At 39.7% G+C, this 25,538-nt stretch overlaps 2 protein-coding genes across 13 annotated transcripts in view; one reads left to right on the top strand and one right to left on the bottom strand.

Annotated features, from left to right (window-relative positions):
• The window catches only part of SEPTIN4 (septin 4), a 52,694-nt gene extending 46,238 nt beyond the window's left edge, over positions 1-6,456 (top strand). For all 11 annotated transcript variants that reach the window (XM_087928168.1, XM_087928130.1, XM_087928124.1 and 8 more), the window contains 2 exons: positions 1,052-1,151; positions 2,768-6,456. In XM_087928168.1, the coding sequence (XP_087784294.1) occupies positions 1,052-1,151; positions 2,768-2,827 (160 nt within the window). In that variant the 3' untranslated portion in view covers positions 2,828-6,456. The remainder of the gene's footprint in view (positions 1-1,051; positions 1,152-2,767) is intronic.
• Positions 6,457-8,278: 1,822 nt separating this feature from the next.
• The window catches only part of LIMK1 (LIM domain kinase 1), a 52,618-nt gene continuing 35,358 nt past the window's right edge, over positions 8,279-25,538 (bottom strand). For both annotated transcript variants that reach the window (XM_087928089.1, XM_026708437.2), the window contains 6 exons: positions 24,435-24,494; positions 23,486-23,551; positions 17,745-17,892; positions 17,140-17,195; positions 15,221-15,378; positions 8,279-12,555 (listed from right to left, as the gene is read on the bottom strand). In XM_087928089.1, the coding sequence (XP_087784215.1) occupies positions 12,393-12,555; positions 15,221-15,378; positions 17,140-17,195; positions 17,745-17,892; positions 23,486-23,551; positions 24,435-24,494 (651 nt within the window). In that variant the 3' untranslated portion in view covers positions 8,279-12,392. The remainder of the gene's footprint in view (positions 12,556-15,220; positions 15,379-17,139; positions 17,196-17,744; positions 17,893-23,485; positions 23,552-24,434; positions 24,495-25,538) is intronic.

The following is a 25,538-nucleotide window of genomic DNA, read 5'->3' as shown; positions in this document are numbered from 1 at the left end:
TAATACATTGCAATGTCCTACTTGTCAATGAAAACTTCAGGTTCAACCATAACAACACAATAGATACAAACTCAAGGTTAAGGCACCAAACTTGATTGCAGGAAATACTACTTCAGCAACAGAGTGGTCAATGTGTGGAATACTCTGACTCTGGTTTCTTCCCCAAACCCCAAAAACCTTAACCTTTGACTGTCTACTGTTAACCTCACCCCTTTCCTTAGAGGCCTGTAGGGGGCGTGCATAAGCGCACCAATTGTGCCTACCATCTCTGTCCTATTGTTTCTTTTTATTTTTCTTATATGTATCCATTTCATGTATTCATAACTATGTTTATACTTATACCTGTTATTTTCTAACCACTTGACTGACAAATAAATAAGTAAGTAAGTAAGTAAGTAAATAAATAAATAAATAAATGAGAGAAGCAACCTGGCCTTAAGGAGAAACTTCCTAACAGTGAGGATAATTAACCTTGCCTTCAGAAGTTATAGGGGCTTCATCATTGGAGGCTTTCAAGGGAAAAACTGGATAGCCACCTGTCTGAAATGGTATAGGGTCTCCTGCTTGAGCGGGGGGTTGGACTAGAAGACCTCTAATTCCCTTCCAGCTCCATTCTGATTGATTGTTCAAAATGATTTGGAAAGGGCTAATAGCCTCAAAGTCCTATCTTCAACCGGTTTTCTATGTAGATCCCGACAAAAGACTCCAGGCTTAGAACCATCCAGCCTCCCTTCTGCTTCCTCTCTTGATAATTTGTTCTACCATCAAACCCTTCCTCCCATCAGGAAGTTTTTCCAAAAATGAATGTGGAACTATTAATTGCCTTTGCAAGATCTGGGGGAAGCCAGACTAGAATTATATCATGGAATAAGTAACAGAAAAGGTTTGGTGGAAACCAAATACAGCAGTTTGATTGGGGAAGCAAATGGGATATCTTGTGGGATTGCATGCCCAAGTATTTTTTTTGCCACTTTTTCTCTGGGAACACTTTAATATATTTCCTCCTCTTTTATTTCTTTTCTGGTTTTGTTTTTTTGAAAACAAAAAACAGCAAGCTAACCCGAGAAAGTGGGACTGATTTCCCCATCCCATCCACGCCCACGATGCCAGACTTGGAGACAGAGAAACTGATCCGGGAGAAGGATGAGGAGGTGAATAATGGGGTACTGTTTGGGGGAAGATTGCTGGTGCTTGAAAGTTTGCAAACATACAGGTAGTCCTTGACTTACAACAGTTCATTTAGTGACTGTTAACACAAGTTACAACAGCACTGAAAAAAATGACTTAATGCCCATTTGTCACACTTACAACTGTTGCAGCATTCCCCGTGGTCACAGGATCAAAATTCAGCCACTTGGAAAATGGTTCATATTTATGACGGATGGACTGTCCTGGGGGTCACGTGATCAGCTTTTGCAATCTCCTGATGAGCAAAGTCAATGGGGAAGCAACCATGTCACTAACTTAAGTGTAACAATGGTGGCAAGAAAAGTCATAGAATGGGGCAAACTCGCCTAACAAGTGTTTCACTTAGCAACCTTAAATTTGGGGTTCAGTTGTGGTCATATATTGAGGACTACCTGTATAGCCTGACTAGGGAAGCTGTTTTATGCCTTTAATTCTTGAAAACATTTTTTAAAAGGGTAAACAGCAGAATGACCAACCAGATAGAAATAAATAAACGAACAAAAATTCTGCCTCCCACTTTTTTCTTCTTTTAAATGTGGGGAAATGTTTCCTAGGCCTATTAAACTTGATGGCTTAACACATTAAAGGTACAGTGCACTTCATCTGGGTACTGATTTAATCCGTATTTCAAGTTCGCGTAATATATTGTTCTGTAAAGTAACTGAATGATATGGGTTCTTCCTACATGCTAACCCAGGGTTGGTCAGGGACTAGCTATAGGCATTGTATAATATGAATCTGTAGCAGTGATTGTCAACCTTGGCAACTTTACAAGGTGCGGACCTCAATTCCCAGAATTCTGAGAGCAGAACTGGCACCTCTTAAAGTAGCTTGAGAAACACAGTTTTATGGCAAAGAGTACAGAGCCCATTGTTTGACTCTGAGCAGAGAAACCTGTGGATCTGGAACATACTCCTTTTAAGCTACATTTGACTTCTATTCTTATCAGCTTTAGAACACATGTTTAAGTGTGTTTTAGACATAGCTTTATAGATCAGTTTAATTTGTCTTGTAAAGCAGTGGCCGCCAACCAGTGGGCCAGGAACCACTGGTGGTCCTTGAGAAAATTTTGGTGGTCTGCAAAGACATGTCGCCCCAGACAGAGCACCCCCCAGTGCCAGCACAACAAATCTCACAAAGACTCATTTCTGGAGGAGTTTGGGGGAGAGAAAGAAAAACTTCTGCTGCTTTCCTTGCATGAACCCAAAAGTCTCTCTCTCTCTCTCTCCCCCTGAGAACGGAGCCGGAGACGGTATCCTGAGAACCCAAATAAAGAATGAACAATCGGTAGGAAAATGGGATGGGGAATTTTTCTGCAGACTTTTATTGGGATTTTCCCAGGGTCTCTGGTCCACAGGATTTAAAATTATGAGTTTGGTGGTCCCTGAGGTCTAAAAGGTTGGCGACCCCTGTTGTAAAGTATGTGTTCTGGTATTTTCTGTAAAGTATGTGTTCTGGTATTTTCAATTTTGTACTTTTGGCTGGTGGGAGGAGTTATTTTTTTGTAAACTGCTCTGGGCATTCAGTTTCCACAGAAAAATTAAGCAGATAAATTCCTAGTTTATTTTTCTCCTTTCAGTTACGAAGGCTGCAGGAAAGGTTGCAGAAAATCCAACAGCAGATGGAAGATTCATCGTAATCAGAAATCCACCCCCCAGTATATTTTTTTCTCCCTGCTGGCTGGCATCTTTCCAAAGCAGAAAATGTTTACATCCTTCTGAATTTCACCCCATCTCTAGTACTTGGTCCTTGACAAACATAAATTGCTGCAAAATCGCCTTAAAACCAAAGTTCTACAATTACCTACCCCACTAAGAAACAAGAAACCCAAAAAGGCTTCAAGATGCTACCACAACCTTCTAACACAAGGAAACTTTTCCTTTCTCCATCCAGTCTGGCTGCTGATTATCATTGTGGTGATTTTTCTGTGGAGTGCAGAGACAAACTATTCTGCAATCACAGCACTGAAAGGAAACTTAACTCTCATCTGACAGCAGACTATGATAATTTGTACCAGCAACTGTGGTTGACAAGATTCTGCTCGGGTTCCTTTCTAACCCAGTTGTCAAAAAGATGCAAGTGTGAAAAAAAGCAGGCATACACAAAACACAAGATATTTTCTCCAAGTCCATCTTGAAATTATTGGCAAAAATATATGCACACGTGAGATGAAATGACAAAATTCTGATGTATAAGATGGTAAAATGGAGAACTTTCAGCCTCACATCAGATGTTGGGATTATTTAAAAAAAAAAATCCTTCTGGAAAATCTGAAGGCAGAAGCCAGCAATTAAGTTTCTCATTATTAGTCCAATTGAAATGAATGGGAGCTGCCAAAATCTTGCACTGAGAAACTTTTGACTGAATTAAATACATGAGCACTCCCTTTGCAAAAACTCTTGTTTTGTTCTATTTTATATTTATCTCCTCGTAAGTGAGAGTCAAAACATGGACGTAATATAGTTTTTGCAAGCTAATACTATTAATTTTATTTAAGTTTTTCGAGCTATTTATCAAAGTAAGATAAACAGGAATTTACTGTCCCACGCACAGCCATGCATACCCAGCTGCTGCTGATGTGCAAAGTAACCAAGCTTCTTGCAAGGAGTATTCAGTTTCATTCGAAATCGTTCCTTCCCATGTGTCTTAAGTGACTGTGTCTCTTGTGTGTATCAGCTCATTCCCTCAATCAAGGCTACCTAAATTAGGACTGTTCAGCAAGTGGATCTTGTAATGCGTGGCTTATTCCAAATGGAAATTTTCCTAAAAGTCTGGGAAAAAAATTGCCTGGCACTCCCCCCTTTCTGGAGGGTCAGTCCTTAGAAACTGCATGCTGCTGCTCTTGTGGGGATCAGCCTTCTGAATCTGCTAAAAAAAAAAAAAAAAAATCCGTCGCTGCCGACCATGCATGTTGCCGTTACACTTTTGAAAGAAGATCCCAGAGAACAAAGCTACACATCTTTCTCAAACCAGCTGATTGGTGGCTCACAGAAAATGTGGGTGAGATACTTTCAAAAGAAGAGAAACAGCCAACCCATCCTCTAGGTCTTCCTCACTTCAAGGTTGTTTCAAAGGACCATCAGAAACCCTGATGGTCAACTATGGCAGCAAGGCCTTTTCCTCTTTCAAGGAGCAGTGCCGATGGAAAGTGCCCTGAGAAAAACCAAGGTGATCTCACTGGAGATATGGGTGCAACCCCAAGAAAGCCACCTGCTGTTCCAGTTTGGAGCTGAAGTATGAGACGGCCTTTCATGGAATGGGCCTTTTCTCCCTGTAGGCTCCACGGTGAAAGGGACGCAAAAAGGATTGGCAGAGGATGGAGAAGAATTCAAAATGCAGGCGAGTAGCATAGGACACGCACCTGTTGAAGCAAAAAGATGATGCTTCTGAATAAAGCTAACAATCTTTCAGTTGTAGGCCAGCACAGCATGAGAACACGCTGGATCAGACCAAAGCTCTCATGTTAGTAGCAATGGTAGTTAGTGGTGTCTTTCCTCTAGCCATGGAGGCTCTGTAGGAGTCAATTGTTGATAGATACCTGTTAGTACCCTTATGTCTCATTCTCTTTGAATGTCATAACAGTCACCTGCCTGTCATAATAGCTGTCACAATGTCAATGAATCCAGATCCAAACAGACTTGTAAGCTGGGCCAAGAATAGCCGAATACTGGTTATTTTATCTAGAAAGTTCAGAACTCACTGGGCATCATAGAACCATCTCTATAGTAACAATTATAATTTCACCTGCAGGAACTTCTGATTAAAGAAAGGCCCCCAAGGTTTGGAAATAAGAAATCCTTATATTTTAACCAGTCCTTTCCACCCAGCTCCAAATGCAATAGGATTGCCAACTGACCAGGGTGGGGGAAAAGTCTAGCCTTAGTCTAACATAACCTGGCTTGCTTCCGTGCTTTAAAGATATCTTGATATACATAAACATGTTTTTCATTGCATGGAGGAAATATTACTACTTGGTAGTATTGGTAGAGCAAACTGCTATTACAGAAGCTGACCCCATACTCTTGGCTTCAATATTTATAGAGGTGCTTCCAGTTAAGGCTTTTCTTGTGCAATTAACCTGGTTTGTTTGTTTTGGGGGGGATGAGAATGTAATTTTTACTAGTAAACACCCTATATTTCTCTTCCATTTCCCCCCTATAACGTGAAGAAAAACTGGGAATGGGGAATCTTTTGATTGGTACTGTTAAACAGTCCTCTATCTGAAACTAACATTGTTATCTTCCCATTGTGATATTGTGATGCTATCATTTGATGTTCTTATTATGAATTATTGATTACTTTTTATTATTAATTTATCCTCCAGGACACATAGGTGGCATTTGCACTTCTGAATTGTTTACATAGATGAAGGCAAACGCCTACTCTAAAGTATCACTATTTATAACCTTATTTAAACATTTTATTATTTCCTATTGAGGCATAGTGAAAGCTGAAGCAGTTGTCCATAAGGATGGCCATTAGCACATTCAGACAAGTGATTTTCCCCCTTCGCTTCAGTCCACCTTCCGCGTTGCATACAAGGAGGACTGTTCTTGTGCCATAACTGAAAGTGCAGAAAACTAAAGGAAATAGCCCCAAAATTATCTTTTCTTTTCAATCATTTTTTAAAAAAAGTTTTTAACCTTCGTGTTGTGAAGATATGCTGCTGTGGTTAGATGCTAAGCATAAAACATGATGGCTATTAGATGTAGTGCTGGGATTCTGAAATGCATACAGTGATATGGGGGGGAGGGAGATTTTAATACATTCAGGAGAGTGTTTGCAACTATGTGTTGGAAATCCTGCCCCCTTTCAAGTGTATTGCATCACAGTGTGTAAAAAAAAAGGGACAGGGCTTTGAACACACAATTGTGAAGTTTGCTTTTTTAACTCCTCCCTCTTCCTTCCGGTCCCGTGGATGCTTCTGAATGCATAGTACTGTGTGTTCTCAACAATGCTTCCAAAACATTGTATTCCTTTATTCTCACTGCCTTAATTGCTGGGTTAGTCCCAGGAGTAACAAAATATGAGTGTGTATGAGAGTTGTAGGATGTTTAGGAACCCCCAAACAGCATTTCTGCTTTATTCATTCATGTTTCAAATCTTAATATTTTCCTATAAAAAAGAGAAAATATATATCTGTTGTCTGGGGCTGAGAAATATTTATTGAAAGGTTGTAATATATATATATATATATATATATATAGGTTTATACATTCTAGTAGTTTATTTTTTAATCCCACCAATAAAAGTAGCTAATTTCAATGAGCCTGTTTGAGACTTGAGTTTTTTTTTTTTAATATTGAACCAAAGTCTTTTCCAGGTGTGATGTATGAAAGTCTTCTTTGATTTAATGGTGGGGATTGGTCTGTGATTGCATTGCATCAAAACAGTGAGATCTCTAATTCATGCAAGAGAGCCACATCTACCACAGAAGGTATGTCATTGGGTTGGAAAGTACCTACTTTTCCTACAGTGGGGAAATGATACTCTTTGAAAAGTGGAACTGGCCTTCTACAGTATTTGGTACAGAAGATACTTTTGGACAGTCACCAACCAAGGCAGTGAAGCAACATATTCACCATCCAGGGCTCCTGTTGCCAGGGAAATTCAGGTTCCATTGCTCAGGTCAATGTGCAAAAAGGACATTCCAATACAAATATGTTTATTCCTAGATTTAAGGTAGGTTTTGAAAACTCTACCTTACCAGTGGTACCACTACAGACTTCTGGTTGCCTGTCTGCTGAAGGCTGGGCTGGACTAGGCTGGGCTGGAGGTGGCATCATGAGAACATGCCCCTTTGAACATGTCCTGGCATGCTACACAGAATGATTGGGAGTTGCTATTCCCACTGATATGTGAATGTATGTGGTAAGGAAAAGGAAGCCGAGGAATCCAAAGATTGCTACTCTGCAGCAAAAATTAAGTATGCAAGGACCACTTCACTTCCCAGTCTTGTTGAAGAGAAGTAAAACATGGTGGAGAGTCCAAATTATTTTGATGGACTTCTTTCCCAGCTCAAGGACAGAAGGATGTGCCCCTGCTGCCTGGTTGAAGGAAGATAGGTGCAGCTTCCAAAGCAATGTTTCTTCCAGTTTAGCAACTTTTAAGATGTGCGGGCTTCAACACCCAGAATTTCCCAGCCAGCAAGGAGTTGAAGTCCATACATTTTAAAGTTGCCAAGATTGAGAAAGACTTCTAAGAATAAGCAAGGAACAGCAAGGGGCCTTCCAAGGGATATCCAAAGGGATGTCCAAAAAATTAAGGAAAATATTTCTTGACACTGAACTCCCAATCCTAAATTGACAGCTAATGTTACTCTCTGGCAATAAACTAATAATCACAGGTTGTATTTTGCCTGCTCCTATCACTGATTACAGATTAACCAGAACTTTATGAATAGGCTTGAAGAAACCAATAACCTTGTAACCAGCCAGAATGGGAAACTTGGGTTTAATTTTGGCTTGACCTCTAATGTAACCTACTTTCTAAGAATGCTGGGAAGAGGATGTGCACTCTTTAGTTTCCTGAAAAAAGCAAGAACACATTAGGATTTCAATTAATAGATTTTATATAAAGCTTCCTTGATGTCCTGCAGTATATAACAAAATACAGTGGGGCTCTAAGATGTTAAAAATTCAGATGTGAAGGGAAAAAAACTCAAAATAGAGGCCCAGAATAAAGTTGAGGTAAAATATATATATTTCCAGGTCATTTGAAGCAATTCCAATTTTTTCACCCAGAATTATTGCCTTGCACACCAACTAACACCCTTGTAAGGGAGCTCGGTGTTGATTTAAATCAGGAAGTGGCTTGATAATTGTTATCTAGAATATTAGGAATGAGGCGAGAGTTGACAAGCTTGGCAAGTCTTTCACCACATATCTACGATGTTGACTTTGGCCTCCTGGAGAAAGGCAGCATGGAGATTATGTTTAAGATTTGCCCACTTCTTAAGAGTGGAGGGATGAAGGAATGGATCCAGATCAATGAGCACAACTCTGTGTGGCTGTCCTGAATGCCAGCAAAGGGATCTGAAAAACTTTCAAATATCCTCCATAAAAATGTCATGAAGAAAATAATAGGTGGCTTGAACAAGGGAGTGGAAGGACTTTTATTATTTCCATGTAAATTAATTTTACATCACAGTTTTGTGAATTCTGATCATTGTCATCAGAGGGCATCACATTTCATTTTCAAAGTGCGAATAAATATTTCACAGTCTTTGTCTAATTCATGTTCCTTTTCCTTCCCTTAACACTTCTAAAGACAACTGAGGCAGACTGATATGATAAATTCCCCAATTCACCAAGGTTGACTGGTGAACAAATAATACAAGCTCTTCTCTTCAGTTATGTTACAGAGCAATGACCCTGAGTGGCAGGAACGACAGGGACTACACAACCCCAAGTGTGCCAGAGTCATGTGGAAGAGCTGCCTGACTCAGGAAAACTGCCCACCTGCTGGCTGCAATCAGCAGCACCTGAAGAGTGTAAAACAATTAGGGGAACAGCATGGAAAACACATGGAAGATGGAAACCAAACTCCTTGTCACTGTCTATGACAAGATAATGTCTATGACAGTCAAATATGGTCCAAAACCAAGATTGCAGGCATTAATTTAGAAGTCAGAACTTCTAAATGGCTTTTAGGCCATCAGATAACAAAGGGACTCTCTTATCCAAGAGATACATTGAGTCTGGGGGAAACAGATTCCTCTTTTACCCTTTACTGCAGACCTCCAGCGTCTCTTCTTTCTTGATAGAACCACCAGATCTTCTGCATGAGAAGAGTGTCTCTTACGCACAGCCATAGTTGGGAGAGACCACATCAGGCTCAGTGTCATGGTCCCCACACAAATATAAATGCAACATCCACACTCTGGGGCACAGTTTTAAGTGGCTGTCAAAATTCGAGAAAAACACTTAATTTCTATAGATGTACATAGAGGTGCCAATGGAGCAGAGATACTTGCTTATACTATACCTCTGAAGATCATTCATAAAATACGCAAGGTCTGTCATCTTTTGCATCAAACATGAAATGCACTTTCACAAAAAATATGAGCATTCGCCTTTTCTAACAGATGTTTATAAAATGATGTATCAGTCTGGAAGCTTCAAAAATATGCAAAATCAAAATTTAACAAAGTTTTTCTCCAAATCTAATACACAGAGTTGAGGTATGCTATTCTTAAATAGGGAGTCTTCATTTCATCTTGACTCTTTGAAGAATGAACTTAGATACTGGGCAGGTTTTGTTAAAAAAAAATCAGATATACTTGAAATTTCTCCTCAGGTCAGAGTTTTGTGCTATTTCCTCAAATCCTTCAAATCATACAGTGAATGTTATACATAACTTTCAGTTTGCGACAGGAAAGTGAGAAGAGAAGAAATAGGTAACTACAAGAACCTGTGTTTCAAATTCATGTTAGATTTAGTCCTTATGGTTCCTTGTGGTTCATTTAATAATCTAGGGGCACTCCACATACTGTAACAACTGCTTCCAATTCCATGTAGTTCAGGACATAGAAGCGGCACAGTTACACATGCACCATGGATTGAGGAGAACTGCTTCCTACTTCTGCATTTGCAGAATTTCAGACCACCATTGTTAACTTTCCCCATTTCTAAGCGAGAAGATCCAGGAAATTTACCTTTTTTTTTAAAAAAAAGCCAAGATGTCTGTATGCAAGTTTGGCACATAGTGACTTAACAAAGCTGGATCACAAGTCTATGGAGGGAATTCATTTTGAGATTGCAAAGAATGTTTTCTTTCCCTCCTCCTAAAAAAAACCCAACTGTAACTGTAACGTGGCCTTCAATTAAAATGAAAAAGATGCTGGTGTTCCCTTGAAAAGAACAGGAGCCCACTGGGAAGAGTTTAAGAGGATCCACGTTGTCTCCCTCAGCAGCTAACCAGACAATCAGAAGCCCAGAAACTGATATCTAGACCTGCCTTTTCTTACCAGCACTAATAATCAGAGGTAGGTTGTCCCTAGGGATTTCTCAGCTGGCATGGCTAAACTCCTTCAAGTCTTCCTGCCTGACCTTCTTGTACTTGGGTTGCACAACCCATGTTTGTCCTGGGTGCTAGAATACCAGGAGAGAAAATGGTCTATTTTTTTCCCAATGGCCACCCACACTGTTAGTATTGAAAACCCAGGAAGTCTTTCATGGTTCAGGTACTTACAAATGCACTCTCAGGAACTGAAAAAGCTCCATTTTTTGCCTTCTAAAGACAATCAAGTCAATCTCCTCGTGTTACACTAAATAATACAGGAATGTGCCTTTTTCCAAATAGCAGATTTGAGTGGCTCCTTCATGTCCACAAAAAGCTTGAGAGATAAGGAAAAAGCAGGATCTGTTCTCCTGCCTATGACATATAGGGTTTTAATACGCAGGGGGAATTTTTTTGGCACAAGACGTCATTTAGTCATGTACCCCCACAACCCATAAGGGTAAGTCAAAAAATATCTCTTTAAGTTGTGAGGATCCTTGGATAAGATGAATTTAGCTGGTCTTCCTCTGAAGGCTCCTTTCTGCTATGCTGATCACCCAGATGGAAAATACTTGCTGCCCATTTCCAGATGAGGGTCCAAATAATGCTATCTTATTGTTGATCCTGCTGCATAGATTGGCTCATTCTTCTCCAATCTAATACTTTCCAGATGGGTTGGAACTGCAACTCCCGGAATTCCTTTGTTCGTCTGGCCTCCAGACCACCGGCTAAGAATTCTGGGAGTTGCACAGTTCTGAAAGCCATGTTGCCTGAGGAGTTCTGGGAGTTGTAGTGAAAAATAAATCTGCCTGGTACTAGTCTGAGGAAGGCTGGGATGAGTGTACATCCCTTGGTTCTATCCTGAACCTGGAAAGAGTTGGCTGGATTTTCAAGCGATGTGCAAATATCTCCCTTTAGAAGGGTGACTTAGTTGTTTCCTTCTCTTCCTGTCCTTCTAGAAATCCAGACTGCTTTTTCAAGGGCTTAACAGCACATGGGTGTGTGCATGTGCACACCTACATTAAATCTTGCAACAAAATCTTAACACACATTTGGATCTCCAGAGTAGGCAAGCAGTTTAAAAACGGTGGTAATTTGGAGCAGAGCTAAGTGGAGACAGTTTCAGCTCTATCTTACATAGCTTCTCTCTGGGGCAAACTGCCTACTTAGGAAATAGTTTTTCACCAAAAAAAAGCAGCTTTGGACTTTATGTACTTCTGCCAAACATGGTTGGAACAGAAGGAAGAAGCTAAGGTGTGCACACAGTGAAACATGCACACAGCACACATGGGTATTGACAGAGCTACATTCACATAACACATTTCACCTGGTTACCGGATTGAGCTATTTGTGTGTGTGTGTGTGGATTTGCATGATATATCAACTTCAAATGAATCAAATAGGCTGGGTTTGCATAACATGCTAAGCTATACAAAAAATAAAATAAAATCCTAACCAAGGTTAAGAGTAACAATAAGCTCAATATATTGTGCAAATGCAATCTTCAACCGACTGGGCAAAACATGTTGTGTGAATGTAGTCAAGACACTGGCTCCAGGGAACAGAGACCAAACATCTGCACAGATCTCTCAGTCTTGCAACTTCCAAGGAAAGGCTAAGCACATGCTAAACACACGCATAGAACCCTGTGGCCTATTCGCAGAACAACGAAGTGGGGCTCGAGAATCCAAGTACGCAAGTCCACATAAACCCAAGGCACCACTTGATAGGACAAAGGTTTTTAAAGAGGATCTGTAGAGGTGTATTTGGGGGACAGGGTAGCAGCCCCCACCTTAATGCCAGCTTGTGAGTAGCTGCCAGCTGATGACAGAAGCTTATGTGCTCAGTGGGGCGTGCAAAGCTTTTTGCAACCACAAAACGCGAAAGGAGAAAGTCAAGGATCCCTCACTTCTCCTCCACTTTGTGGGATGCGCAAGGAGAAGGACGTATTCACAAGGAGTATTTACAAGAACCCAGGCTGCCCCAGACCATCTCTGTGCAAGCCAGGCACAGAACTCATCCCACAAGGAAGGAAGCAGGGAGAACCAGCTCCCAGTGGGTTTTTTTTTTTTTTTTTCAAAAACCAGCTCCTCGCTGGTGAGCTGCGTGCGGCTGGTGGCAGGACTCAGCAAGAGAAGCTTTTCTTCAGCCCAGCTCATACAGAGACATGCAGGCTTGGGGCTGCTTGCCTGCCCCTGCTGTACTCATTCAGACACTTCAACATGTGCACACAGTCCACTCTCAGCTCGCCGGTGTGTCTCCCAGAAGGCCCGGTCCAATTGCTCCAGCTGTGGACTCAGGGGAAGTTGCATAGCCAAGTGCATGCGGAGAGCTTCTAGCCACTGCTCCAATCGACTGAAGGAAGGCCTGGGGAGAAAAAGAAGAAGAACGTGAGGGGTTTTGCTTGATCAGGCTAAAAGCCCCAAATGGCCTAGAGCAGCACGCCCCACCCCCAACCTTTTGGGCATCAGGGATAAAATACTTTAGATTAGATTAGATTAACAGAGTTGGAAGGGACCTTGTAGGTCGTCTAGTCCAGTGGTCGCCAACCAGTGGGCTGGGGACCACTGGTAGTCCGCAAGAAAATTTTGGTGATCTGCAGAGAAATGTCACCCCAAAGCACCCCCAAAAACAATTAATCTAGGCTGTACAGGAACACAAGGCTGTGCCACCTACATGGCCCACGGGAACACAAGGCTTGCATCACTTGCATTGCAAACAACATGAGGTACTGAGGGGAGGGGAGAAAGGATGGGGGGGGGGGAACTAGCCCCACTCCATCCCATGCACCTGGCCTGGCTACCAGGCTGCTTCTTTCCGCTTCCTTCTTCTGCTGCTTTTGGCTGCACGCAAGGAAAGCAGCAAAAGTCTTTCTTTCTCTCTCCCAAACTCCTCCAGAAATGAGTCTTTGGGACCCTGCAAGGCATCCTGCTCCAAGAGGCTACGCCAGCGCGACAAGTCTCACAAAGAGTCATTTTTGGCGGAGTTTGGAGGAGAGAAAGAAAGACTTCTGCTGCTTCTGCTGCTTTCCTTGCCTGAAGCCAAAAGTTTCTCTCTCCCCTGCCCCTGAGAACGGAGCTGGAGATGCTATCCTGCAATCCCAAATAAAGAATAATCAATAGGTAGAAAAATGGGATGGGGAATTTTTCTGCAGACTTTTTGGGGGATTTTCCCAGGGTCTCTGGTCCACGGGATTTAAAGTTATGAGTTTGGTGGTCCCTGAGGTCCAAAAGGTTGGCGACCCCTGGTCTATCCCCCTTCCCAAGCAGGAGGTTCTACACCATTTCTGACAAATGGCAGTCCAATCTCTTCTTGAAAGCCTCTGGTGATGAAGTTCCCACAACTTCCAAAGACAAGAGTTCCATTGGTTGATTGTTCTCACTGTCAGAAAATTTCTCCTTATTTCTAGGTTGAATCTCTCCTTGTTCAGTTTCCATCCATTATTCCTTGTCTGGCCTACAGATTCTTTAGAAAATAGCTTGACCCCTTCCTCTCTGGGGCAGTCCCTCAAATATTGGAAGACTGCTATCATGTCTCCCCTAGTCCGTCTCTTCACTAGACTAGCCATGCCCAGTTTCTGTAACCGTTCTGCATATGTTTTTGTCTCCAGTTCCCTAATCATTTTGGTTGTTCTTCTCTGCACTCTTTCTAAAGTCTCAACATCTTTTTTATACTGTGATGAACACTGAATGCAATACTCTAGGTGTGCTCTTACTAAGGCTTTATTGACCAGTATTAGTACTTCCCTTGATCTTGATTGTATCCCACTGTTAATGCAATTTGTGATTACGTTGGCTTTTTTGGCTGCCACCATACACTGCTAGATCATATTTAATTGGTTGTCCACTAAGACTCCAAGATCCCTCTCACAGTTACTGCTATTAAGCCTGGTTTCACCCAGTCTATATGTGTACTTTTGGTTTTTCTGTCTAAGTGTAGGACTTTACTTTTTTCTACATTGAATTTCATTTTCTTAGATACGGCCCAGTGTTCTGGATCTTGAACCTATCTTCTTGGATGTTAGCTATTCCTGCCAGCTTAGTATCATCTGCAAATTTGGTAAGTTCCCCTTCTAGTCCCTCATCTAAGTCATTAATGAAGATATTGAAGAATACTTGGCCATGAAGGGTTTTTTTCCCCATGGACCAAGGGAGATGGGGTTTCGCATGTTGTCTGGATCCCACACTTGTGTGGATGGGGCTTCACTTACTTGTGTAGCCTGCTTCTTACTGTGCTGTGAATTGGTGCTAGTCTGCGGCCTGAGGGTTGGGGATCCCTGGCCTAGAGGGCCCAAGACAGTGCCTGAAGTCACCACACCATTTTTCAGCCTTGGCAGGTTGAAGATGTATGGACTTCCCAGAATTCCTAGCGTGTGTGTGTTTGTGTGTATGTGTTTCTTCATTTAAAGAGGACAAGAATAATGTTAAACATGGGGAAATGCTGAATAGGGATCAGGATCTAATAAGAAGGAGAATAGTTTCCTCCAAGTTCTGTACACTAATCCTTTCTCAGCCTCAACAACTTTAAAATAGAGGATTTCTACTTGCTGGCTGGGGAATTCTGGTAGTTGAAGTCCTCACATTTTCATGTTGCTAAGGTTGAAAGCATTGCTCCATCCTTATGTAGACCCACAGACAGTAAAGGTTGGAAGCAACCTTGACTCTCATCTAGTGAGACTGATGGTCAGTTGCAAAAGAAAAATACAAAACTAGATGTGGGAGCAGAAAAAAACAGTTGAACTTCTCAGTCTGAATTTACTGGAAGGCTGGAAAAGCCTTAACTTAATGTTTCTCAGTCTTGGCAACTTGAAGATATGTGGACTTTTAGCTCCCAGAATTCCCCAGGTAGCATGCTGGGAATTCTGGGAGTTGAAGTTCACACACATTCAAAGCTGCCAAGATTGAGAAGCACTGGCTTAATTCGTCCTTCCGGGCTGCCCCACCATCTCTTTCTCCAAGCCACATATCCTCTCATCCCCATATCTAGGGGCTCCCAACTCTCTCATGTCACACATCTGTTTCCACTTGCTGACCGTTTCTCAGGATCCAAATCACAGCAACAAACAGCGATAGGAAAGAAGCTAGGAGGACAACTGGGAGGACAGTAGCGGTCCAGGAAGCCTCGCACATTGAGGCCAAAATCCAAGGTTCGAGGCAGGTAATCAGGGTCAGCGCTGACTCTTCCAATAATCTGCAAAATAAAAAAGGAGTTGTTAGAAGTTTCTCTGGACTGATCTAGAGGCTTGGTTAACAATCTAGAACATGTCTTCAAAGATGGTCCTTTGGAGATAAACTGAGCCACATAGAAGAGCTAAGTAGAATACTGGCTGGCCCATGCCAGATGCTTCAAGGGCTTTTCAAAAGTCCATATATAGCATTTAATCTATATATTTATATATGAGCCTCGGTGGCGCAGTGGCTAGAGTGTAGTACTGCAAGCTACTTCTGCTGCAGCCAGCTGCCTGCAGTTTGGCAGATCGAATCCCACCAGGCTCAAGGTTGACTCAGCCTTCCATCCTTCCGAGATGGATAAAATGAGGATCCAGATTGTTGGGGGCAATAGGCTGACTCTGTAAACCGCTTTGAGAGGGCTGGAAAGCACTATAAAGCAATATATAAGTCTAAGTAATATTGCTATTTGTATATTTCAATATCTCTGATAGAAATATGCCTGAGTAAATCTTACAATAATGCTAACTTTATGAGGTTAATATTATCATTCTCACATTACGTGGAGGAAACTAAGGGGGGCGAGCTTAAGGGTGGTCCTCAACTTACAACAGTTCACTTAGTGACTGTTCAAAGTTACGAGACTGAAAAAAGTGACTTATGATCAATTTTCACGCTTACGACTGTTGCAGCATCTCCTTAGTCATGTGATAAAAATTCAGACACTGATTCATGACAGTTGTAGTGTCCCAAGATTGTGTAGTCACCTTTTGTGACTTTCTTAGAAGAGGAAACCAGATTCACCTTGCAACTGTGTAAATAACTTAATAATGGTGTTATTGACTTAATAACTGCAGTGATTCACTTAACAACTGTAGCAAGAAAAGTCGTAAAATGGGGCAAATTCACTTAACCAATGTTTCACTCAGCAACAGAAATGTTGGGCTCAATTATGGTTGTAAGTTGAGGACTACTTGTATATGCCTGAAATAACTTGGTGAGAAATCCCAAACAGATGAATCTATCTATCTATCTATCTATCTATCTATCTATCTATCATCTATCTATCTATCTATCTATCTATCTATCTATCTATCTATCTATCTATCTATCTATCCATCCATCCACCCACCCACCCACCCACCTACCTGAATTTTCCCAGCCCTAGACCAATACTTTAGCCCCTACTAAAGCAGGTAAAACATCCAGATGACCCTTAGGTGGCAGTTCTAAAATGTTCTTAAATGTTCTGCATCTCTCTGCTGCCATCTAGTGATTGTCTAAATCAGCGTTTCCCCAACTTAGCCACTTTAAAATGTGTGGTTTTCAACTCCCAGGGGAATTCTGGGAATTGTAAGGCCACAGACATCATGAAGTACCTAAGGATGAGAAACGCTGGTCTGGATTCTTACAGCTCAGATGTGGTAGCCCTGATCCATATACCACACCAGGTCTTGATCATAAGCAAGACTCTCCTATTTTTTTTTCTCTATTGAGAACCACATCACTTTTGGTGTAATCTACCAGAGTTGCATGCAGATGCATTCAAAACTCAAAACAAGAGAATCATCCCTTTCCCCTCTTTTTTGGCATTCCATTTTTTTGCTCTTGCTTCTCAAAATGAGGTTTTGAGTTCAACAACTCTTCCTTCAAAGGGTGTAAGAACAAGGATAGCAAATGCTGGCTTCAGGTGTCTGCCAGAACCGCTCTCTGGAAATGTTCCTCTAGATTTCTCTAGCAACCCTTCCTTCCTCCTTGAATCCTTTATGTTGCTGGGACTTGCCTCACAAAGGATGATGCCAAAAGAGAAGAGGTCCACTTTCTCATCATAACTTCTCCCTGCAAAAAGATGACAAAAGACGAAAAAACATATTTAGCTATCAGGCCCAGATGTCCTAGCCAAGGGTTGACTATTGTTTGGAGTTGGTGAGTTCATCTAGAATGTGTAAAACAGCTCATGGGTGCTCCTACAAAATGGCTTCCTTAAAGATCCATGAGCTCTCATGATAATCCGTCCCAAAATAGTTGTAAGTGAAATTGCCCCTTTCTTTTGCTGCCCATTTTACCTTAGTTTCAGTGTGCCCAGAAACAAATATCTCCTTTTCCTCAAGGTTATTCCTTCTGTGCATTATATAGAGGTGGCTTCCTGGGCAGCTTCCCAAATATGATCCTTGTTTCCCTTCTTGCTGATCACAATTAAGCCAGACCTGGTGAGGCTCTATCCCAAGAGTGAGGAATGATGGCCCTTTTATGACTTGTGGACTTCAACTCGTAGAATTCCTGAGCCAGCATTCTGGAATTCTGGGAGTTGAAGTCCACAAGTCATAAAGGGGCCATCGTTCCCCATCTCTGGTCTATCCCAACCCTGAACTCTCCTGCTCAACTCACCATTGATCATCTCGGGAGCCATCCAGTAAGGGTTGCCCACCACAGTGTACCGTTTCCTTCGGTCAGGTTTCTTCAAGTTTGCTAGCTGGTTTTTCTCATCCACCATCAGCCGAGCAAGGCCAAAATCGGCCACTACCACACTTTTGTTCTGGGTAAAGGAAAAGAAAAAATCTTTTTGTCCCTTTCTTTTAATTATCCAGTGGATTTAGCACTTTCAGTTTACAATGCTTTAATGTTGTTGGCAGACAAGACAGTGTTTAAGAAAAGAGGAAATACCATTTTTGTTGTTCTCAGTGTCAGCTTCCAACGATGTGGCTTGTATTTTTTTTAAGCAAAACGAATATCAGCTGAACCTGATTATTTTAAACATTATTTATGTTATAGAATGTTATTTTGAAATGAACATATTTTATATTCAATTTATCTACTATTATTATTACATTTGAAGTGTTACTACAGTTTTTAAATTAGCTTTATTTTTTTCATGGATTGAGGGGGTTTAATTCAACTGAAAAAGACAAAGTTCTTGTTATCCTTGTTACAGAATGTTAACAACTAACGTTTACTGATTATGTGATAAACTATTATCAGATATTGGAGAGTTCCAGGTTTGGGCTTCGCATTTCTAATAAATATATATCTCCAGCATTTCCACTGGTGAAATAGGTAGTAGAATATCTACAGGCTTTGGAATATCTACAGAAGTGTCCATGTTGGTAGATTTCAGTATATTTTATCTATTTTAAATTTTCATCCTGTCAAAATAGAAAATGGTTTTGTGGGGAACTTCCGGTTTGAGCTTCTTTGGTGACAGACCGAAACCTCGTCTCTGCGAGGTTTCAATCTGTGCTCACCGCTGGAATGCCCCGAGCTGGCTGGTTTCAGGGCTAAGCCACCCCATAGAGGTAGTAAAGAAGGGGGAGACTGCCTGCAGGGTTGAGGAGAGCCGCACCTCTCCTCCCCAGCTGGCCATTATTCTCTTTCCCGAAGGCAGTTGTAGCGGTGGTCAGAAATGGCCACCACAAAGAAGAACTCAACCAGAAAAAAATATGCAGGAGGAAGATAAGAGAAAGTTTTGGCTGACTGGGTCAAACAGCAAAAGCAACAAATAAGGTACCTTGGAATTGAAACTATTTTAAAAAAAACCCAATAATATTGTTCCCTAAGGAGATTTTTAAGCTGTGAAGGAGAGAGAAAAGGGAAAAGATTTGGGTTTTCTTTCTTCTTTTCCTATACTGACAGCTAAGAGACTTAAGCAAGAAATTGGAAAAAAATCTACTTTGACATTAATAGGCATTTAATGCTGAAAATAAAAAGTCAAAGGGATAATAAAAGATTTCTGGATAATCAAAAGCTTTTGAAAACAGGAAAGGACAGAAAAAGAATAAAAGGGCAGGATCTGGAAGGGAGGAGACTGCCTGGAATTAAAAAGAACTTACAGTAAAATCTCAACAAGACTTCCAAAAGATACAGTTTAACTGAAACATCACAACAAAACAGTAAAACCCCAGGAAGAGAAAGTGGAAAAAGAAATAAGAAGAAACAGCCTGGGACTATTTGGATTACTTGGTGATCTCTGGATTTTTGGTTATTATATTTGAATGACTAAAATCAATCTGGTGGTTGTTTAAAACTGTTTAAAATGGCTCCACTTTTAGAAGAACTGAAAATGTACTTTAAAAGTACAAAGAAGATGCACAAGAAAGGAGAGGTTATTTTGGCTTTGTATTTCAGTTCTTAGAAATGGAGATTTGGAACTATGAGAAACAACAAGAAATGCCTGCAGAACAAGAAGATTGTGACAAAGAAGAAGCCATCTTTAATGAACAAGTAATCTTAGATGGGGGGGGGGGGAAGGAAAGTGGGGAAAGAGAATGGAAAGTTTAAGATTGGGAGAAACAACCCAAAAAAAGAATAGAGTGAAAATAAGTATAAAATCAGAAAGCAACAGAAGAGGGAAATGCAGAAGAAAGAATTAGAAGTAGAGAGACAAGGGGGTAAAAAGGGGAGGGAAAAAATGAGAGGGAAGAAAGAAAGGAAAAGAAGTTATAAAGGACAGAAACAAAATATAGAGAAACAGGGCCTATTTAGAGATAATGGGTGAAAATTTAATGGAAAAAGGGATTCTGCAAAGGTACATAAGATAGTATGGTTATATTAGAAGCAGAAATAATTTTAGAAAATATGAAACAATGTATGATTAAAATGTTTGATAAAATTGCTATCGTAATTCAGTGGAATGCTTGTCAGTAAATAAATGTAACAAAATGAATATTTAATGATTTATAAAACATATGTGAAGAGAAATAAGGGAAAAATTAATTATGGAGATTATAGGTGTCTTTAAGGAAGTATGATATTTAATTGAAAAGAAATGTTAAAGATGTTAAGATTTTAAGGATTATTAATGATAGAACTGAATTGGAATGGAATGAGGGTTTATAATTATATATATTTATAATCCTTTTTTAAAAGAATATAGTGTGTATTATAAGAATGTACCAAGCAAAATTCGATTGGAAGTTATGTATTATGTATTATATTGAAGGTCATAACCTTAAGGTATATATTGAAATTTAAATAAGAATTTAATGGATATAATTAAAAGATATAAAGGTGTCATATTCCAATTAGTAACTACAGGAGAAAATTCATTTAATGAGAAAAGATAATATGAAATTGAAACAGAACAGACAAAAGTATAAATATAATTATTTGAATTGAGATGAGATAATCAAAATAAAATTGAGAAAATTAAAAGAGGGGAAAAACTATGTAGAAAATGTAGAATAATATAAGATATGGAATAGAACACAAAAAGGAGCATGAAATTGAGTTTTGTGTCTGTATAAAGAAGTTCAACCCGGGACCATGCTATTTTCAAAAAATACGTTTTACTTGTATTTTGTATGTGTGAAAACCCAAATAAAACTTTATTTAAAAAAAGAAAATGGTTTTGTGGGATAATAGCTGTAACGCTAAAAATATCCTTTGCGTGTACATAAAAATCAAGGAAGTATTGTCACTTGCTATATCTAATATTTTTACATGGGTTTTTGTTGTTGTTGTTGCATACATACCAATCACACTATTTCCTTTTGGAGTAAGCAAAATTGTGCAAGCCAAATTTTGTAGCCAAAAAATATTTCAAGAATGAGATGAGAAAAAGAGAGGGAAATAAGTCTAATTTACACTTTCTGCAACCACAACTCTCTCTCTGCCTTTCTGATCCTTTTGACTCCTCCACTCATCCTCTACTGTTTTCATTTTGCCATTCAGTCATTGTTCATTTTTCCTGTATGATTAAACCATCTCAATAAATTCCTTTGCCATTGAAATTAACTGTTGCATTCAATCCATATGCATTCAGAACCCATTTATTTTTGTTTTATTGGTTCTCTACTCTTACTGTTTTCAACTTTTCTCCTTACATATTTCCACATAACAAAATGAGGAGAAAGTTATTTTCACTTCTTTTTCCCCCCCCAAACATTTCTTGAAACAGGCTTCTGTTTCTGTCATTACTTTCTAGTTTGTAGTGGTTCACTTTCTTTAGATCAGTATTGAACATTTAAAAATTTCTCCATTCATTGTTTGTTAACAGAAAAAACTGAAATCAAGTTATTATTTATCAGTAACATTAGTCCCTGAGAATCTGAAGCCAAACAAAGCAAAATGACATCTAGAAATGTCATGAAAAACCCAGTAAGTTTTAACTCTTACTTTGTTTGATAATGTAATTATAATGTAATTATTAAAATACATGGCATGTATTTTGCCTAATTCCTACCCCAAGGAATTTTTTTTTAATTTTACTTATGAGATAGGAGTTGCACAATTATTGTTTTAGGAGGCTGAAAGTATTGTAAAATTTGAGAATCCTGATATGAAATGAGACGATACAAGTGTCAAATCCTGGGGAAATTAGGAGATTCAGACAGTTCAAATGAGCATAAAGTTTTATTGCAACTTTAAGCTCTCTACAAAAATCTGAGCTACCAATCGTCAAGGGAAATGAGCAGGAATTAAGGAGGCATTCAAGGTGGGCTGGACTTAGATCTGTTGCGGGCATGCAGGGACTCATCACTTGTGATACATTTGACCCCTCCCTTGGGCTCAGCCCCCTTGGGCTCAGCCCCCTCGGGCTCAGCCTGGTCATTTCCTACAACAAGGGTAAGCAATATTCTAAATAGGTATTCTCCCAAAAGCTGATCATTGAATTACTGTAATTCATTTTCTAAATCTGTAGAATACAATTGAAGTATAAACTAACCAACCAGCTGGATTTACAGAACGTATTAAGCCTCCAGACTATAACAATAAAGCTAACCACAATTGGATCTCATTAAGTTTAGTATGTGATACACATAAAGTCACTAAAATTTTAAATGATCTAGTGGTATGTGTACATCCTATACATATTTAACCATTTTATTTAGCCTTGAGAAAAGCAGAATCAGGGGTGATGCAACAATATTGAATGGATATCACACTGAAAGTATAGAGATCTTAATCATTCCAGAGTGGAAAAAGTGGAATGATAGGGCAAATTGTCATTTAAAGTTACAAATTTTGTTTTAAATTATTAAGAGCAAATTTGATAGTGGAAACATTAATGAACTAGCAGTGGATTCTTCTTTATTGAATGTGTTCAAGCAAAATTGGGCAGCCAAGTATCTGAAACACTTTAATTTGGATTCCAGCAGTGGACAGGGATTTAGGCTGAATAGGGTTGAATTGCCTAACAAATTTAACCCAAGTCTAAATTGGGGCTTCTCAACTTTGGCACTAGCTGGGGAATTCTGGTAGTTGAAATTCATACATCTTAAAGTTGCCAAAGTTGAAAAATTAGAATTAGAATAACAGAGTTGGAAGGGACCTTGGAGGTCTTTTAGTCCAACCTCCTGCTTAGGCAAGAAACCCTACACCAGACAAATGGTTATCTAATCTTGTCTTTCAAACTTCCAGTGTTGGAGCATTTACAACTTCTGGTGGCAAGTTGTTCCACCGATTAATTGCTCTAATTGTCAGGAAATTTCTCCTTAGATCTAAGTTGCTTCTCTCCTTGATTAGTTTCCACTCATTGCTTCTTGTTCTACTCTCAGGTGCTTTGGAGAATAGTTTGAATCCCTCTTCTTTGTGGCAGCCCCTGAGATATTGGAACACTGCTATCAAAAGCAATAGCTTAAATGGTTTCTTCCAACTCTATGATCCTGTAATTTTATATACAATTCCCTCTTTCAGCTTTCAGGAAGGTAAACAACAAATCAGTCTTGGATTAACTTCTGCCTGCCCCTGAGAAATCTACCTGTTAATTTGTTAAAAGTGTAGGAGACAATAGAGGGAACAAACCTGAACTTGGCTACTAGTTCCAAGTTCTCACTTTCTATTCACACAGTAATCTGAAACAAAGCAGAGATTTGGAACAAAATACAATCTGAAAACAGAGGCAGGTTTCTATGATCCTGCATCCTAAAATTTTATATATTTTCACAAATCAGAGATTGTTACATTCAAGCCCTATAATAATCCTCTTCTTCATTTGTTGTTTTTAGGGAGATGTTCTTAAAAAGTAAGGAAACTCTTGATAACTTACCTTCTCAAAATGTGATCAGCAACATTTTTTCCTTGCTTTTAAAATTGTTTTCAGCTTTTAAAAATCAACAAACTTAGAAAACCAAATAATGCAAATAAAACTTAAATTAATGAATGAATTAAAAATTTGACCAGTGTCAGCTTACTTCTCGCACAAGGCAGTTGTGTGTATTGAGGTCCCTGTGAATGATATTCATAGAATGGAGATAAGCCTGTAGAAAGAAATGAGAACAGAAGAGTTAGAAATGTTATTTTTCCATAACTCCTTTCTTTTTTCAATGGATATGGTTGACTTCACTTCATACAACACTGCTAGATGCTCTTTTACAGGAGGCTGAGTTGTTATTTTTGAAATGAAACCTGACCTATCATGTAGCATACAGGTAGTCCTTGAGTTATGACTGGTCACTTAGCAACCGTTCAAAGTTACAATAGATTTACTGTACCTTAGGGCTACTTATGACTCAGATTTGAAATTCGAATAATCACATGACCAAACTTCAGAACCTTGGCAACATGGCCATATTTACGGCCATTTGCAGCATCCCACTGACATGTGATTAAGTTTTACTACAGTTTTGCCGAAAACTGGCACTTCCAGTTTTTGACAAAACTGCACTCATAGTCAACCATTGGTTTGCTTACTGATGTTAAGCGGCATTCGCTTAACAACTTCAGGTTCATTTAATGACCAATGCAAAAAAGTTTGTAAAATTAAATTGGTCAATGACCGACCTATTTATATTGTAAGTGTATTTTTTATTTTAACCAAATCTATTTCACCCACCTTTATTCATAAGCAGGTAAAAATGAACCCAACTAAATCAGATTCAAAAAGTCCACACAATCTAGCATTGTGCTCACAAGACTGGTCAGTAAGTTATTCTGGAAAGCTCACAAGTAACATGCTGTGTTATTTTTACCAAGCCTAAGTTGCCTCAAGTTATGGAGGCTTCATTTGGTGAGCAAACCTCATGGATTGCTCACATACTTCTACAAGTTAGTGAATAAGACAGAAAGGAAATTTTAAAACGATTCCTGCAAGGTGCTTTCCTGATGCCCCACACTCTGCTGCAAATTCATGCTCACACTCACCATCCCTGAAGCGATGTCTTTTGCAAAACTGACCCGCTGGCTCCAAGGATACTGACTATCCTGGAAGAAAAATGTTGCTAGTGAGTGAAATATTTGGAAAAGTTGGGGTGAAACCCATCTGGAGCATCTCACTTCTATCAGGGTGTGGAAAGAGTAGCAGGAAAAAGACTTTCCATCCTTTTCATGACTATGTTCACAAAACACACTTTGCTGGTTACTGAATTAATCATGTTTGCACAATACTCTAAATCAAAAACGTAACAGAGTTATTCTGTCTTTTGATTCACCTGCTGAATATAAAGACAGAATAACTCTACAAATTCTTCCATACAAAGTTTCTTTTATTGGATTATGTTAGGTATCCTCAAGGTGACTCACAGTTATGTCGAGATGCATCTAATGTCAAATTCTTTGCATAGTTGAAATTGTAATGTAAAATGATAGTAATCTTTCTATTCCATATTTCATCCCATAATAGTAGATGCAGGGGGTAGAGATGCTACCATGAGGCTGTGTTCAGGCAAGAGGGAAGAAACCTCCCCCAACCTACCAAGGGTAAATTCAGTGACCAATCAGGGTTACAGATGTGGCCACATGACATGGACTACATTTCCCAGGATACCTTAACTACATTTACCATGATGCATTCCCTTAAGGGGACAGCTCTCAAATCCCAACTACCTATCCCAAACCCCATTAACTCTAAACTGTCTGGATAGCACAAGAATATTATCAGCTAAGCTTAGTAGATTGTACACATGCAATTGTGAGATCTTCATTGATAACTAAGAACATTCAGTTCAGGTTCAGACAGGGGAATAATATTGGTCATGCTTGATGATGACTTCTGGGAGAACTAGGAGAGAGATAGTACAACCATCCCAATTCTACCTGATCCCTCAGTGGAAGAGTAGTTCTCTTCCTTTTTATACGGATGGGTCCAGTTGGTCTTGACAGTGGAGAAGGAACAGGCTTAGGCCTAAGCCTGACAAGACCATGTGGGATTTCCTGATTGTGGAGTGCTTCAATCTTTGATCCTGAATAGGATTGCATTTCTCTTTGGGTTTGGTGGGCAACTTAATACTCTCTGGAATTCATAGTCTG

This window comes from Pseudonaja textilis, chromosome 1 (genome assembly GCF_049901715.1).
Source record: "Pseudonaja textilis isolate UNSWEBS1 chromosome 1, rPseTex1.2, whole genome shotgun sequence".
NCBI classification, from domain to species: domain Eukaryota; kingdom Metazoa; phylum Chordata; class Lepidosauria; order Squamata; family Elapidae; genus Pseudonaja; species Pseudonaja textilis.
Note: the sequence above shows the minus strand (reverse complement) of the source record. Positions and strands in the feature narration are given on the sequence as shown.